Raw genomic sequence first — 16644 nt, 5'->3', positions numbered from 1 at the left:
GATCAGAGCATTGCAATGTGAATATCTTATGTGGATGTTGATTTTCATATAATTAATTTGATGATTGGGTAGTAGCCTGTATGTATAAATGAATTCTGAGAACGTCTTTTATTTGGTAGAAATGATCTGTCCGAAGATTTCCTCTGGCAAAGATGAATTACAAAAAAATCAAATAGTGAGTAGGGTAGAACACATCATAGAGTCAAGTGTTATGAAAAGAAATTATAGCTAGAGAGGGAGTTGTTTTTAAAACTTTTGAACCGTTTGAAACCTTCTCTTTACCAGTCTTTTTATTTTTTAAGCTAAGTAGGATTTACATGAAACTAAACCCCTACATTTATAGGCTGCATTTATGACTGGGTGTTAATGGTTGAGCACTGAGAACAGCAACAAGTTGGAAAATAAGAATGAGGCAGAAGAAGCTTGTGAGAAAGGCTCTCAATCCAACTGTTTAAGAAAACAGATTATGTTGTTGGCAAGACCTAACAACATAATCAAATTTAAATTTCCCTCCCCGATTACAGCCTTAGCTTTAATGGTTTCAAACCATGTCTGAATGGAGTATTCTATCCTCTTTTTTTCTTTTCCCCAATGATGAAGTGATTTATTTTAAATTATCTCTGTTGAAGTCCCCTCAGATTCAGAAAGGCCAAGTGAGCAGCATGTTCCCCACAGGTCAACATTCTGTTTCATCCCTTGATAGCCTTTTGATTGCATTAAAATGACTAAAAGGGCTGAGAACAGTGATATAAAACCTGTAATTGAGTTATGTTTCTCATCTTGCCTTGTTTGCCACCTGTTCCTCGTTGTACCTACCTCGGTGGTGGATGTAACTGCTACCTAGACCTGCTACCAGTCTGTGCACTTTGACAAGAAAGCTTCATAACTCGGCATTTGAATGTTTCATTGCATGTGTTTATACATCATGTAAAACCAGTGAAAGATGTGACATACAGCAGTGTCCCATGCTAGAGGAGAGTACGCATTAAGCTCCCTGTGCTGTAACTCAGTTTAGAATGCTGATTGGTTTCCTAGCGGGGACAAAGGAAGTCCACATTATTCTCCTCCATTTCCCACCCTGTAGCAGCTCAACAGGATGAAATAGATTTGGTTAATGACTGTGAAAAAGAGAATAATCGCATTGATCGTTGAAGTCGCCTCAGGTAACCCTTACTGCAGGCGCACTGGACATTTATAGGCTATTATCAAATGGTGAACAGGTGGTTAGAAAAAAGTAAATGTTATTGACTGATATTGTATGCCATTTATTGACTGTTCTTATTAGTTATCTTTTAAGCAAGTGATTATTTGAACGACTGCTCCATTTTGAGTAAACTCTAGAAATGAAGTATAATAAATCACCTCAGTAAGAGTAAGTATATGATTTTCCATTCTGAGTGCACGTACGGTCAAACAAGCCAACCCTGTTGGCCTGCAGCGGCACACATCCCTTCTTTTTTTTTTTTTTTCTTTTTTTTTTTTTTTTACATCTGCCTTCCATGTGTCTTTTTCTTTAACTCACTCTTTCTTTCTGAATTCAGTGCATTGTTATTGCTATGAAACAAGGCTGCGAAAGAAAAATGCATACATTTACTTAACCTTACTTGCGCTTTTTTTTTTTTTTTTTTTTTTTTTTTTTTTAAATCTGTGCCACTAAATGGTAGCTTTAAAAATCAAATCTGTTAGACACTTAATACAGAGCACCTGGCTTTTGACAGAACTACATACAAGTGATGGGAATGTTGTTCTCTCACCTGTGACAGTATTAAAATGTACTAATGTAGGTACAGAAATTGCTTACACTCCACATTTCATTGAAGGATGATGCCCAAAGGGAAGAATATTTCTAGAGGAGGAAGTGTATGTCCTACCTATCTGCCCTGTCTAAATTGCTAAATGAGCTTGTATCTGGTCACCGTCCATGTTTAGATAGCCTCACTTTCTCTTTATCTCTCTCGCGCTGACTGTCTGCTGGTATCGAGCCAACAGATTTGGCGTGATAATGAGCTAATGAGGTGAATGTTTAGCAGTTGTTAACTAGTGTGAAGTCACGGACTTCAGTCAGCTATTTAACTTTGGACCACACTTTGAGTAGCTAGTAGAAGTTTGTGCACAATGTTCAGCATGCACAGTATGTTGGCTGTAATATCTCGTAGTCAGGTGGTCCACTACGAATAATAGGAGGCTTGTTCTTGTTCTGCAGAAAATAGTTTAACCACATCGCTGCACTTTGCACAGAAGACAAGTCATTGCTAAACTCACTGCTCCAGTTCATTTTACCAAGTGGTCTCTGAACTTCAGAACCCTGGTGGCTCACTTATTTCTTCTTGGTTGTCTGTCATTTCACTGTATGTCGACCCAGTTCACTCAGTAGCATGGTGACCTTTTAAACATTTCGACATACGGCAACTCCATCAGGCTCATGAGTCACACTAAGAAAACCCTCCATATACAATGCTTGTGCTTGCATGGGCCTAACACTTAAGACTAACTTGGTTAGACTAAATAATCACAGCTACATACCCCCACAGAGCTCAGGTGAATTAAGCAAGGCATGTGTCTTCCGTCAGAGGAGAAAATAGACATTTTTCCATTGCAGGGTAGAGAGGAAGTCATGCCACCGCTTAATCAGGTTATCCCTAGAAAACAAAGCTGGAGGGTTATACATGGACACCTGGGCTTATGGCTTTGAATGTGACTCTAATTTGTTGCCTAGAAAAAGGATTATAAACAGGAGATACGGCTTTTTCCCCCTGTGCTCTAAATCCCAAGTTTAACCATAATTAACGTGTCAGACTGATGTTTGTATAGCTAAATTCAAACAGTTCAATTTGGTGACTTCAATGGCGAGACGGAAGAAGAGACAATCATGAATCGTGGGTTACATTACATCACTATGGTATAATTAGCCTAATTCTACATCATTAGTGGGCTGAAGCAGCTCTACTTTTTCATCTCATCGAGACCGTTTTTGCACTTTAATATATGTAACTCTCAATAATGCTTCTTGCCAGATATATTCTATTTAACTAATTCTCTTGGAAATTGTTGCTTCCATTGTCCCTTAGCTTGTCATTAACCAAAATCATGAATGCATGGTCGTTGGTCATTGTAGCATTTTTATAACTGTATTTCCCTGTGATTGTACATTTCCGCTGCTGAAAATTACGTAGAAAACATTTGCATTTGTTTCTCTGATTGTGGTTACTTCCCAGTTTTCCTTGTGTTTATTCCAAACATGCCACTATTGATGTTCCCAAAATAGAAATAGATGTTTCTTCCTGTAACCAGAGACGATTTTCTAGGAAAGATCTACCCAGACACGCATGCCTCTTTCTCATATGCTGAAATCTGGCATTTAATTAGCTTCATTTTCTGAGATGACACTAGTTTTGTACAGGATTGTGTATAAAATCCTGCTTGCTGCACCACATGCCTTCAGAAAACAGGACCAAAGTTCCACACTGTTGGCTGGTAACCTATGGTGGCATTCAGATAAACGCAGTCTGGTGTTTTGTGTCCCAGGGTGGATGATCCTTTGAAAGGGTTGCAGGGCTCAGATGGGACAGACCCACTGTTCTAAAAGGCCACACTGTCTGCACAAGAGGGTATTTTCACTGTACATCAGAGAGGCACCTGCAGGGCCAGGGGTTAACCCTGCTATGTTCTCTATCACACCAGACAAAAGACACCTTTTTGAAGGAGGATAAGTGAAGCATTGATTTATGTCTCTAAAAGATTTTTGAACTGTGTGCATGATTGTGTGTGTGTGCTTGCAAGTTAATAGTAAGTTAATACAGGAACCATGCCAGTGTTGCTGCATACCTCAACTAATGTAACACAAGTCATGTATACCTTGCATATTGTTGACCTTCGTCAAATGTGTGCTGTAAAGTTAAGATTGGGTTCCTGTCCTCCAGGCGGCCACTGAATTCAGTTCATGTCAGTAGGGCATTAAAATGCTCTTGAAACTTACTTGACATAGGTGATTTGTTTCAGGCAACGTTCTGTCACCTGTCCAGGCAGAGGATTCCACCATATGTCTGCTCAATTGTATGTTATCTAAATATTTTTTACTTGAACTTGTAATGGATGAGCATTACTTCATTACTAACATGTATAATCTCCTTCTCTCTACAGATCAAACTTTGATTCTCTCCAGCACCACCCTTGTGAAAATGGGGTGATTGTGTTCTTTCCTCATCTGTTTAACTAACCTGGAAAAAACCCAGGGCAACGCTCCTCCTAATGTCAGACGATTCAGACTCCAAGCCTTACCGTTTCCCTGTGCTAGAGGATGAGGATGGAGTCTCGGGGTGCAGAGTGTCCACCTCATGCAGCTCCACGCCAAGGGGGGTCTCAGGGTGCAGCTCCATGGCACAGCTGCACCGAATGGGTGGCTACAGCCAAGGTGGGCCTGACCTAGGCCTCCCCTCAGAGGGTAGCGACAGCAGCGGTCAGGACCCTGCTGCCTCACCGCACAGCCATCGCAAGAATGCCCGCTCCCGATCGCACCCCGATGAGGACGTGGAGATGAAGAGCAGTGGGTCCAGCGGGAGTGGAACCGAATCACACAGCAATGAGAGCAACGGCAATGAGAGTCATGGCAATGAGAGCCACGGCCATGAGTCAGTGGGCAGCTCCAATGGCAACAGTAAAGACTCGGCCCTGCTGGAGTCTTCTGAAAGCAACAAGAGGTCAGTGGTGGTTGTGGGAATGATGTCGCCATTATTAAGCCAGTTTTTCTCGAGCTTACTGTGGTTGTGATACTCAAGTGGGGAGCTCCTGTTCTTATTAGCAGGCTGTACAGGAATCCTCCCTGTATCCAGTGATGTGTGGTCTGGTCGGCACTCTTCTGTGACAACAAATCAATCTTTTTCAAGATAAAACACTCCTGAGCTGCCCAGTTCCAAAACTGGTCAGCTGTCAGAAAGAGAAGTCAGCAGCAGGATATATTAAATAGGGTTTACATGGCTGACAGGTCGCACTGTCCGTGTTGTGGTTGTAAGCTGGATGTAAAATAAGGTTTGTGATTCAGCCCCACAATCATAAAGCACCCTTAAGCACAGAAGCAGTATAAAGCATTACATATGCAGGGATATATGCAGTGATTGTGATGCAATGCCACCAATACATTTTTGAAGCCATGCATCAACCAGCAGGTCAGCAGAAAGGATAGAAACAACAAAGAAATCCAAATCGCAGCAGTCATAGGCTGACAAAAATGGGTCATATGTGATAAATGTCTATCCAAACCCTGATAAACACAATTAAGTGAAAGAAAAAACAATGTTTTGTTCATTTCAAATTACTTTGCTGGAAGTTATGCTGAACCTCACGTCTCTTCTTTTTGCCCTAATCGTTAACCTTGACATTTTCATATATAGACGGATGTCTTTTAAGGCATAAAAGATGAAAAATCATGTCCTCTTTGCCTTCCACCTCCATAGGTGGTGCTAATTAGCAGAGTTTCAGGAGCGGGACCACACATCAAAAACGTCATCGCCAGCATTTCCATAAATACCTGCACGTCCTAAGTCCTCCCCTTCCTATTCTTATTAGCAGGCTGTACAGGAATCCTCCCTGTATCCAGTGATGTGTGGTCTGGTCGGCACTCTTCTGTGACAACAAATCAATCTTTTTCAAGATAAAACACTCCCACCCCTTTCTCTGTCCTGCCTCCTGATCTCCTTCCTCCTCTCCATAGGTTTATAGGGGGTCCGTCGTCCGACAGACATGTTGTTTTGTCAAAAATAAAATTTTGAACAAAGGACAGTGAGTTCCACTTAATTCCATTTTACCGCAACAATGTTTTCTGTCCCTAAACCAATTCTCTTGCCAGCTCATGTTCAAGTTGCTTATATTTTGCTTCTGGTAGAGGCAGGTGGTGGTTGGGTTTTATGAAGTGCTTGGTACAAAATTCAGTTTGTATCTTTATCTTGGTAAGTCTGACACATTGATGTTATCTGTCAGATCTTTGTAGGTTTAGAGACACTATAAACTGTATCCCATGACCAGACAGACACTCGCTCACTTACTGAAGAAGAAAAATCTCTTATTACCTGCCCCATCTCAAATGTGTGGTAGACCATTTATGTTACTTGTTACACACTAGGGCTGGGTGATTATCATCATGCTGCATATATATATATATATATATATATATATATATATATTAGTATACAAGTATTTGGATAAGAGTGCACCCACTAAACAGTTGTGATAGCAGAACCTAGTGGTCATTAGTGGGTACGTCTATCTGTAGAGCCACCTTTCAATATTTCTTCAGTCTATCTAGAGCTGAAACAAACTATTCATTCAGCCAACCCTAAATTAATCTGCAACTACTTAAATAAGTCATTTTAAAAGCGTGATCCTGAATATCTTTGGATTTTGCACTTTTGGTCAGGCAAAAACAGTCAACATGGATATGGCACTTTTGCGCTCTGGCAGATGATAATGGGCATTTTTGAAATTTTCTTAATAGAGAAAATGATTTGCAGATAAAACTATAATGAAAATAATTAGTTGCAGTCTTTTTTTCACAGTGGATTTAAAGCAGCATAAATTTTTATGTAACACTGGTACTGGCTACAGTAAATATACATTTTCTATGGTAATAGGTTTCATTTTTCTCCAGCTCTACAACACAAACATTACTTTCCTAAGCCTACTTGTTGGTGACGTAGTCATTCTAAAGTAAACTGTGCAGTGCTGAACATTTGTAGGCCGGCTTCTTTTGCTCTCAGTCTGTAGGTGTACAGCACATGATCTCCACTACAGAGGTAGGTTTGAATGTTGGTTGAATCATAATGATAGAACATTTTCCAAACTCCCCACAACTGCCTGAATGCGACCGCAGCGTGACCAAAACTCAGTTCAGACATAATGTAGTCTGCCAAGGAGGAGACCATAGCTGGTTCTGTCGCTCCCAGTAGCAAGAATGGATTGATGTCATCTGGGAGGCTGGAGGCTTGCTTTCTCTAAAGGCCAGATCCGTTGTGTCATGCTCCCTAACTCCTTGTTACTGCCATGGCAACACATTGTTTAGTCTGTGTTTATCACTGGGTGGGGCGAGCAGAGTTTTGTGTGCTTACACGTTCTTTCTCCGTCACTTCCAGCCCTGCCTCTCTTACCTCACTTGACCTTTTGAATCCAGATCTTTATTTTTTAAACCCCTCCCTCTTCCTGCCTGTATCTTACATCGGTCTCACACACCAGCTCCCCCTCTCGTGTTCTGACAGGATAACTTTAACTATTTTTCACATCTCTCACTTCACTTTTGCACCCCTCCCTCTCTCTTCAATTGAACTGCTAACCTTTTTGTACTTTTTTTTTTTTTTTTTTGGTAAACCTCTCCTTCAACTACACTCTCCCTCTCTTTCTATATTTCTGTTTTATCATCTGTGTCTCTAACTTTTTCCCTCTTTCTCTCACTCTCTGCTTTCTGTCTTTCTTGCTCTCTCATTCACCCAAAACAGCTTGTTTAAAAGACAAATTATACAGGTTACTAAATGAAAATCACAAAACTACTGCCAAATCAACAAGAGAGGCATATTTTGACTCATCAAGTGACATGGACACATTTCAGTTTATTAAACCACCATGTGGAGGTTGGGACTTGTTTTCACCTTGGTGCCTTCTGTGGCCATCTGCCATGAGTACCATTTCCTCTTCACCCATCTGTGGCCCTCGGCTGTGCATTTGTATGACACAGAGAGACAAAGAGAGAGCGAGAATGTGGTTGTATTATTTGTTAAATAATGTAGGCCGATGCACCTCTTAAAGAAATGGTCCCACATTTTGGACAGCGTGGTTGATTGCTATCACATCCTCAGTCACGAGAGAAGATTTCATGTCTTTTCATTCTCTGTGAGAAACATGAGTTTCAACATTTCTGAATGCACAGAGTGACAGGAGGACGAAATGCTTCTGTAAAGATTTTTAAAACTGTTTCATGTTTTATTCTTTAACATTGAATTGCAGTGGAAGAATCAGGGGATTGATATCATAGTGGAAATTAATATATAGAAATGGGTGGCATGGTGGTCCGGTGGATAGCACTGTGGCCTCACAGCAAGAAGGTCACAGGTTGCCCCATCCTTTGTGTGGAATTTGTATGTTCTCCCCGTGTCCGTCCAAAGACATGCGGACTAGGTTAATTGGTGACCCTAGAGAGTGTGAGTGTGACTGGTTGTTTGTCTATGTGTGGCCCTGCGATGGATTGGCGACCCTGCCTTTCACCCGATGTCAGCTGGGATTGGCTCCAGCCCCCGCTACCCTGTACGCAGGATAAGTGGTTGACGATGGATGGACAAATATAAAATACAAAGTATTTGCCTTTATTTTATTTATTTTTTTAATTGTGATAAATCATTATCACCAAAAATAGTTTTTTATTCATAGCCGACATTTGACCTTGTCACTACAGGAGAAGCACAGGTATAAATAACGATAGATCTGTTGCATGAAGTGTCCCAGTAAGTGATCCCAGTGACAAAGAGAGAGCCACTGTTATGATATCTGTGCTAGCATTTGCTTGAAAGCAAGTGGAAGAGAAGAAGGTTCGGTGCTCTGAGACCAGAAGTGAGCTGATTGGCTGCCATACCAAATTTGGTCCAAACTCTGCATGATGCCAGAAGCAACAACAATGAGGGAATGCTTCACTGCAGAAGGTCCTGTAAGGCTAAGCAGAGGGCAAAAGGAAATGTGGAGTACAGCTTGCGAGAAAAGTGAGACTTCGGGGACATTTTATTTTCCCTAAGAAAAAGCAAATTTGACAAATTCGGTTTGATTTTAAAACAAGTGTCCTGGAGAAGCCCAGTCCAGAATTCTATTTAGTCCAATAGTTGTGGCCAGACTTGAAACTTGCTTTTCACTTACAGTCCCCATACAACTTGACAGAGCTTGAGAGGACAAACCTTACCAGGTTCTGCAAGGTTACCAATGCCCAGCTAAGTTTTGAGTAAGGAAACTATTTATTGGATTGTTTCTTTTCTTGTCAAATGAGAAATTGACAAGCTTCATGTCCCTGTGCTTCCTAGTCAAAATAGTTAACATACACACTGTCAGAACACAACTTATTTTATAGGCTTATTCTGTGAATATTGTAGAAAAACACTCTCTTTCATCCAAAACAATCGTCAACACAATTTTGCTTTTCTCATTTTCACTGATTAACACACCAGATTTTAAGCCCACTGCAGCTCCTCTTTGCCTTATTCATATGCAGTTGATTCGCTGTTATTCATGCCTCTTAAATGTAAACACACACACACACACACACACACACACACACACACACACACACACACACACACACACACCCCTGATGAAATAATAGGTCAAATTTAATCACACCCTGTCAGTGGAAGCTTTGTAATTAAACAAGGCCACCTTGCCCTGATCTTCACCTTGAACAGAGAAACATCCTGCACAGAGCAGAAACCAAAACAGAGAGCTCCCTTTTGGTAACATGTTTCCATGTCTGACAGACTTAGGCCCCATCCACACTGTGTTTTCATTTTAAAATGGAGACCTTTTGCTACATTTGCACCACCCGTCCAGACTAAAACGGAGAAAACGAAGACGTAAAACAGAAGTTTGGAAACGCTGCCGACCCCGTTTTTTGTTTTGAAACTCCGGAGGGCGTAATTTTCATTTTCAAATTAATTTTATATTTTAGTAATTGACTTTAGGAAATTACACCATCGGAGTGTGTTTTATATTTGTACCCAGGACAGATTTCAAAATAAGCAGCACAAACATTGGGCTTTAACCGATGAAGGACTCGCTTTGCTTTGCTCTGCTTGTTGATTTAGGAACATACACAAGTGAGAGGGAGAGAGGACAATGCAAGAAAGTGACTCAGTAATAAGCAGGCGTGATATATATTTACTGTTTCAGGGCACCAAGATAGCTCTTTTCAGCTAGTTGTATTTAGGCACCTAGTTTTTGCTCTATTGGCTCTTTCCTGCTATAAGCCCATTACAGATGCACTTAAGGTCCTCAAGGAGGTGAGACTGACCTTTGGACTGCGTGCTTTCTTTTGTAGCCTGGCTGCTAAATGAGAGCTTTGGCTGTGTGCACATTGCTCCCCATTCACTTCCACAAAGGCAGAAATGAGTGGATCTTTTTTAGGCTCACTTTAACTACACCCCATCTTGTGAGATTGAGTGACTTTTTTGTTTTTATCATTATGTCACTTGAGCACCTTTTGCAATGTCAGGTGTCTCAGCTGGGTGATGCATGTGTGACATTTGTGCTTCAGAAATATCAGACAATTATGGCAACACTCTAATACCCAGTCAGTCTACTGTTAGGCCCCATCTACACTACTCATTTTTAGTTTAAAAACGGAGAAATAAAACAAATACTATCTCCGTCCACACCAGCGTTTTAGCTTCGTATCAGAGTTGATCTCAGTCTATACTAAAATGACTTAAAACGCACATCTAGTGGCCGTTCACACTGGGTATGCGCGTGCTGGTGTAAACAGAAAGCAGATGGTCTATTCTGTAGTTTCAGAAGATTTGGCGAAAGAATAAAGTAATACAGAGGAAGAATAAGACCAGATTTTTTTGCATGCACCAATAACGAGCTGGGACTGTTACTGAATGCAACACGCAGTCTGGTGGCGTTAAACAGACTGGGAGTCGGTGCAAAGTAAACAGCGGCATGCACAGTACAAGTGTAGGCAGATAAGTTATTTGTACAGTACAGAATATTTAATAAAAACGCCATGTCAAAAACTCTGTCAGTAGCACCGTGTCTGCTTTGCATGACTTATAAGACCAAGAGCCAAGCCTGAGCATCTGCATCATCGTTTCTGAAGTCCTCTGTTTCTTCACTAAGGCCCCATCCACACCTTCTGAAACGTTTGCACCTTCCATGCAGACTGAAACGGCGAAAACGAAGACCTAAAACGGAGAAGTTTGAAAACGCTACGACCCCGGTTTTTGTCTTGAGACTCCGGAGGGCGTTTTACTGTGACTCCGAAAGCTCACGAGGGGATTCTTTTTTGAGGACTACTTTTGCTCTCTGATTGGGTCTCATAAGTCATGCAAAGTAGAAACACAATGCTACTGACTAGGGTATTTTTATTAAAATATCTACTGTGTAGATAACACAGCCTACACTTGTACTGTGTATGTCGCCGTAATTACTTTGCAACGACTCCCAGTTTATTTTCCGCCGTTAATGAAGACAGAGATCAACTCTAAAACGAAGTTTAAATGCTGTTTTAGACGGAGATCTTATTCGTCTTAATTCTCCGTTTGTAAACTAAAACAGAGTACTGTGGATGGGGTCTTACTAGGACGTTACGAATTAGCCTACTGAACACTAATGCGTCTCCAGTCTAAAACCAACTGTTGCATTCTTGGGCACTGAAGGTTATATTTGATACACTTAGATACCTTCTTGTGCCAGGAGAGAATATTTGTAAAGGTGTTTTCTCTTAGCCAGGTAAGCAGGCTATTTATAGTAACATGAGATGGAGCTCAGGTGAGTCAGTATCTCGCAGCTGTTAATAGCCTCAAATTGAGCTTGTCCGCTAATACACTGGACTACATACACAGCTGAGTTGACTGCCTGACCATTGTTTGTTTGAATGTGACTATGTTTACGGCATACACAGTTTCTGGCCTTGAATTAAATTAGCTAAAACTTGGGGTTTCTTTCTGTGCCTTAACTCTGTTAGTTGCTGATATTTGGGTTGCTTTTTTGCATTGAAACAAATACCAAGTGCCTGGTGCACTGTGGAAACTGAACTGATACTGAAATAGGGGCCTAATTAAAGACTTTTATTTGCTGTAGAAAACATAATTTATATGCATTTAACAGCATGATGATAAAACTAAAGCTGTATTTTTTTTTTTTTTTTTAACTGAATACTTTATCAGCTGTGCCGATGATTAATAAAGCCCTGCAATGTAACCATTAGACAGACGGCAGTCATAGTCATTGTTAGTTAAATGCTCTGTCGTGTCCCAATTCAACACAAACATACTAATGGTATAATACTACTAATTGTATTGCAATAAATGTACTTTACTGTTTCATACTAACAGGAAATTATTAAATATGTGCACTGACATTCGTCAATTTGGAAGCCACTGACAATTAAACGTCACAAAGAGAAAGCAAAATGTGTTTCCAATGAAAAGATTTTATAATGTCCATCTTTATGGAGCGGTCTCCTGGCCATCAGCAATTTAATTATTATTTTTTGCAGCTGTGTTGGATTTATTATGCATACTGACTTTCTTTAGTATGCATATTTTTGTGTGTGTGTGTGTGTGTGTGTGTGTTAAAAATAGTCTAAGAATTAGTATGCAGTATGGAATTGGGACAAAGCTTTGGTTTTGACTGTTCTCCATCATAAGTCTGTTCACAAAGCCACCTTGGCCTCATCTTCACCTTGGGCAGACAAACCTTTTCCTCAAAGTAGAAACTAAAACGGAAGCTCCCCTGCCTGTTGGAGCACGTACGGTGCCCCACAGACTTACTACCACACAGTCAATTAGCCTACTATTTTAAACAATTTCCTAGTCTCATTCTAATACGTGTTCGGTCTGTCCAGTCTAAAACCAGCATTTGCGTTCTTTAGCACTGAAGGTTTTATTTTAATAGACTTGGACACCGTCTTGTGCCAGGAAGAGGCTATTTGTAAAGGTGTTTTCTATTCTTAGCCAGGTAAGCAGGTTATTCATAGTAACCTGAGTTGTGGTGATCAGTGGCTCTGAGGGTCTATTTTAGTATGCCATCTTTTATTATGTATTGACGGCTGTTATGTGGATTTCTAATGTGTCCCCGGGTGACTTGAAAGGTGCTTATAAGTAAATGTAGTATTATTATTATTATTAGGGCAGTGTTAAGCTTGTAGGTTAATGCCATGGAACACTCACTCACTCACGCACTCTCTCCAGCTGCATGCAGGCCTTCAACATGAGTCTTACTTCACTGTGTTTCCACCACAAATACATGATACTTTGTTTTAAAAGGATCTGACCTACAGAACCAGGGATGAGATGGGACATATTAAAACCGTTACATGTAAAGTTTGACAAAACATATCAACATATGAAGATCCACTTACTCTGCTTTTTCCAGAACTTTCAAAGCCATCTCTCTTTGTCAGCGGTTGGAGTTTGCTCAGTTATCTTCATGTGACTAAAGTATGGAACTCAAGTCACATGACAAAAGGTAGTTATCATGACAACCAAGCAAACTCGATCCACTGAGGAAGACCATTAGATGTGTTGATAGCTCTGGAAAAAAGGAAGTTACTTTTGACAAACAACTGCTTCCTAGGTCTAGAATGAACTTTCACACTGTACATGTATATATTTACTTGAATATATCATTTTCAAATAAATTTTATATTTTAGTAAATTTACACCATCGGAGTGTGTTTTATATTTGTACCCAGAACAGATTTCTTCAAAATAAGCAGCACAAACGTTGGGCTTTAACCAATAAAGGACTCACTTTGCTTTGTTCTGCTTGTTTGGCGAGAGGGAGAGAGGACAATGCAAGAAAGTGACTGAAATAAAGATTCTTAGTTTATTTTTATTTTTATGATGTATACTATATTGAATAACTTAAATTGAGTCAGGAACAAGCAGGCATGATATATATTTACTGTTTCAGGGCACCAAGATAGCTCTTTTCAGCTAGTTGTATTTAGGCACCTAGTTTTTGCTCTATTGGCTCTTTCCTGCTATAAGCCCATTACAGATGCACTTAAGGTCCTCAAGGAAGTGAGACTGACCTTTGAACTGCGTGCTTTCTTTTGTAGCCTGGCTGCTAAATGAGAGCTTTGGCTGTGTGCACATTGCTCCCCATTCACTTCCACAAAGGCAGAAATGAGTGGATCTTTTTTAGGCTCACTTTAACTACACCCCATCTTGTGAGATTGAGTGACTTTTTTTGTTTTTATCATTATGTCACTTGAGCACCTTTTTCAATGTCAGGTGTCTCAGCTGGGTGAGAAGGAGATGCATGTGTGACATTTGTGCTTCAGAAATATCAGACAATTATGGCAACACTCTAATACCCAGTCAGTCTACTGTTAGAGGATGTGTTAAACTTTTTTTTATCCTGAAGTTCGCTGACGACACAACAGTCATTGGCCACATCCGGGACGGTGACAAGTCGGCCTACAGACGGGAGGTTGATCAGCTGGCTCTCTGGTCCGGCCAGAACAATCTCTAGAGCTAAACAAGCTCAAAACTGTGGAGATGATCATGGACTTCAGGAGCAGCCCTCCCACTCTGCCCCCCATCACCATACTCAACAGCTCTGTGTCTGCTAGGGAATCCTTCAGCTTTCTGGGATCCACTATATCCCAGGACCTAAAGTGGGAACCCAACACTGACACCATCATCAAGAAGGCCCAGCAGAGGATGTACTTTCTGCGTCAGCTCAGGAAGCTCAACCTGCCTAAGGACCTGCTGATCCACTTCTTCATAGCCATCATCCGTTCTGTCCTCTGCACATTACTGCAGATCCATCTCACCTGTTCCAGCTTCTCCCCTCTGGTAGGCGCTACCGTGCACTGTACGCCAAAACCAACAGACTCAGGAACAGTTTCTTCCCACAAGCCATCACTCTGAACAGCTGACTCTGACTCACAGTGTCAGGAACAATTCCTGTGCAATTACCCAGTAACTCTAATCAGCCACCTATTTACAGGTTTCATTTATTCATTATTCTCTACTTCAAAGTATGTATATCAAATCCACCTACATCAAGTACATAATACCTGCGCATAATACTTATTTATTCCAACATCCTTTGCACTATTCTCCATCACACTGTGTACTTGTATGCATGTATGTGCACCTGTATATCTTATCCACCTCCAAGATGTACATAATAATAATAATAATAATTTACTCCTGCATCCTTTGCCATCTGCTCATTGCACTGTCTCAATCTGTCTATATTGTTTTTGTTTAGTGTGTATACATGTGTTCTCTATACTGTAGCCTGTGTCTGATTTGTATTTTATTATAGCATTATTGTATAAGTAAGTACATCATGAGCAATGTACAATTCAAATTCCTTGTATGTGTTCACATACCTGGCAATAAAGCCGATTCTGTTTTATTGAGGGAGTTCAAATCTAAACTGAATTAGAATCCATTGTGAGTCTCTCCCTCTCTCTCTGTCTCTCTTTGAGGTCATTAAAGTAATTTCTTTTGCTTTATTTTGGTTTGAATTATTCAGTTGTGTTTCTGTCCCACACAGCTCGAACTCCCACAGTCCGTCTCCTCCCAGCAGCTCAAACGCCTTCAGTCTGCTGAGCTCTGAGCAGGACAACCCGTCAACCAGCGGCTGCAGGTTAGTGTGCCGACCACCGCTCTAACACTGAAAACATTATATATTCTATTAACATATTTCATCTATTTTTAAGGGACTGTTCTCCTTGTTGCAATATCTGATTTGCCTCTGTATGTGCAACTTGCAGTAGTCAGGAATCCGCCAAAGCCAAGACCCAGAAAGAGGTGATTAAAACTCTGAAAGAGTTGAAGCGTCACCTGCCCGCTGAGAAGAGACACAGTAACAAGTCCACCACATTGAACACCCTCAAGTACGCACTTCGCTGTGTCAAACAGGTGGAAGGTAAAGCTCGTTTACATCCCTCCGTCTGTCTTCTGTCTGTGTAACTACCAACGTTTCGGGGTCACAGCAGTTTATAGTTTTTGTTTATGCTGTCTGTACATTCAAAATTCTTTCCACATTCATGAGTAAATGCATGAATGTAGCTATTAGTTGTAATACATGAATTTTTTTTCTTGAATGAAGACATAACTCGGCACATGAGGGAACATTTTGCAGTTAGGTCTTATGGTAATGGTCTGTAAATGCTTAATTCTACCCTGTCAAAATGTTTACAGATGGAAATGGGTGGGTAGAGGTACAGTCTAGTAGTTACAGAATATGACTCATTTTAGCACAGCACTGAGACATTTCTCATCGTTAGAAAATGTCTGTGATTTCAGTATGAATAGATCATCTTTTAGCTGGACATTAAAATATTTATATATTCCACGTTCACTATATTCTGTATTGGATTTTTTGTTGTGACCAGACTTTGATAAAATCACTGTGTCTCTTGCAGCCAATGAGGAGTATTACCAGCTGCTGATGATCAATGACAGTCAACCTTCAGGCCTGGATGTATCCTCTTATACGATAGAGGAGATAGACAGCATCACTTCTGAATACACCCTCAAAAACAACGTGAGTCATTGAATACTCGTTAAAACAACACCTGCAAAATACTTGTGTTGGGTTTTGAACAGAAATACTTTAGTTGGTTGTGTCTGAACAGTTGATTTTCTCATTTATCCCACAATTCTCATTTTGCCTCTTCAATAGGACATTTTTGCAGTAGCAGTGTCGCTCAACACAGGAAGGATAGTCTACATTTCTGATCAGGCTGCCTCCATCCTCAACTGCAAAAGAGACGTGTTCAAGAACACCAAGTTTGTGGAGTTCCTGACGCCGCAAGATGTTAGTGTGTTCTACAGCTTCACTACGCCTTACCGCCTGCCCTCCTGGAGCATGTGCACTGGAGCAGGTACATATAGCTACACAGTTCTCTGCAGTGTCACTGACGCTCAAGAGGGTATC

At 40.7% G+C, this 16644-nt stretch overlaps 1 protein-coding gene across 6 annotated transcripts in view; it reads left to right on the top strand.

The window, feature by feature from the left end:
• The window catches only part of per2 (period circadian clock 2), a 37501-nt gene that overhangs the window by 3362 nt on the left and 17495 nt on the right, over nucleotides 1-16644 (top strand). For 5 of the 6 annotated variants that reach the window (XM_046051818.1, XM_046051816.1, XM_046051819.1 and 2 more), the window contains exons 2-6: nucleotides 4141-4697; nucleotides 15256-15348; nucleotides 15476-15630; nucleotides 16130-16251; nucleotides 16390-16591. In XM_046051818.1, coding sequence (XP_045907774.1) covers nucleotides 4249-4697; nucleotides 15256-15348; nucleotides 15476-15630; nucleotides 16130-16251; nucleotides 16390-16591 — 1021 coding nt within the window. In that variant the 5' untranslated portion in view covers nucleotides 4141-4248. Of the gene's footprint in view, nucleotides 1-3999; nucleotides 4054-4140; nucleotides 4698-15255; nucleotides 15349-15475; nucleotides 15631-16129; nucleotides 16252-16389; nucleotides 16592-16644 lie in introns of all 6 variants that reach the window. The other variant, XM_046051815.1, reaches the window with a different exon arrangement.

This window comes from Micropterus dolomieu, linkage group LG06 (assembly GCF_021292245.1).
Source record: "Micropterus dolomieu isolate WLL.071019.BEF.003 ecotype Adirondacks linkage group LG06, ASM2129224v1, whole genome shotgun sequence".
NCBI classification, from domain to species: Eukaryota; Metazoa; Chordata; class Actinopteri; order Centrarchiformes; family Centrarchidae; genus Micropterus; species Micropterus dolomieu.
The sequence above is the reverse complement of the archived record's forward strand: the minus strand, read 5'-3'. Positions and strand labels throughout refer to the sequence as shown.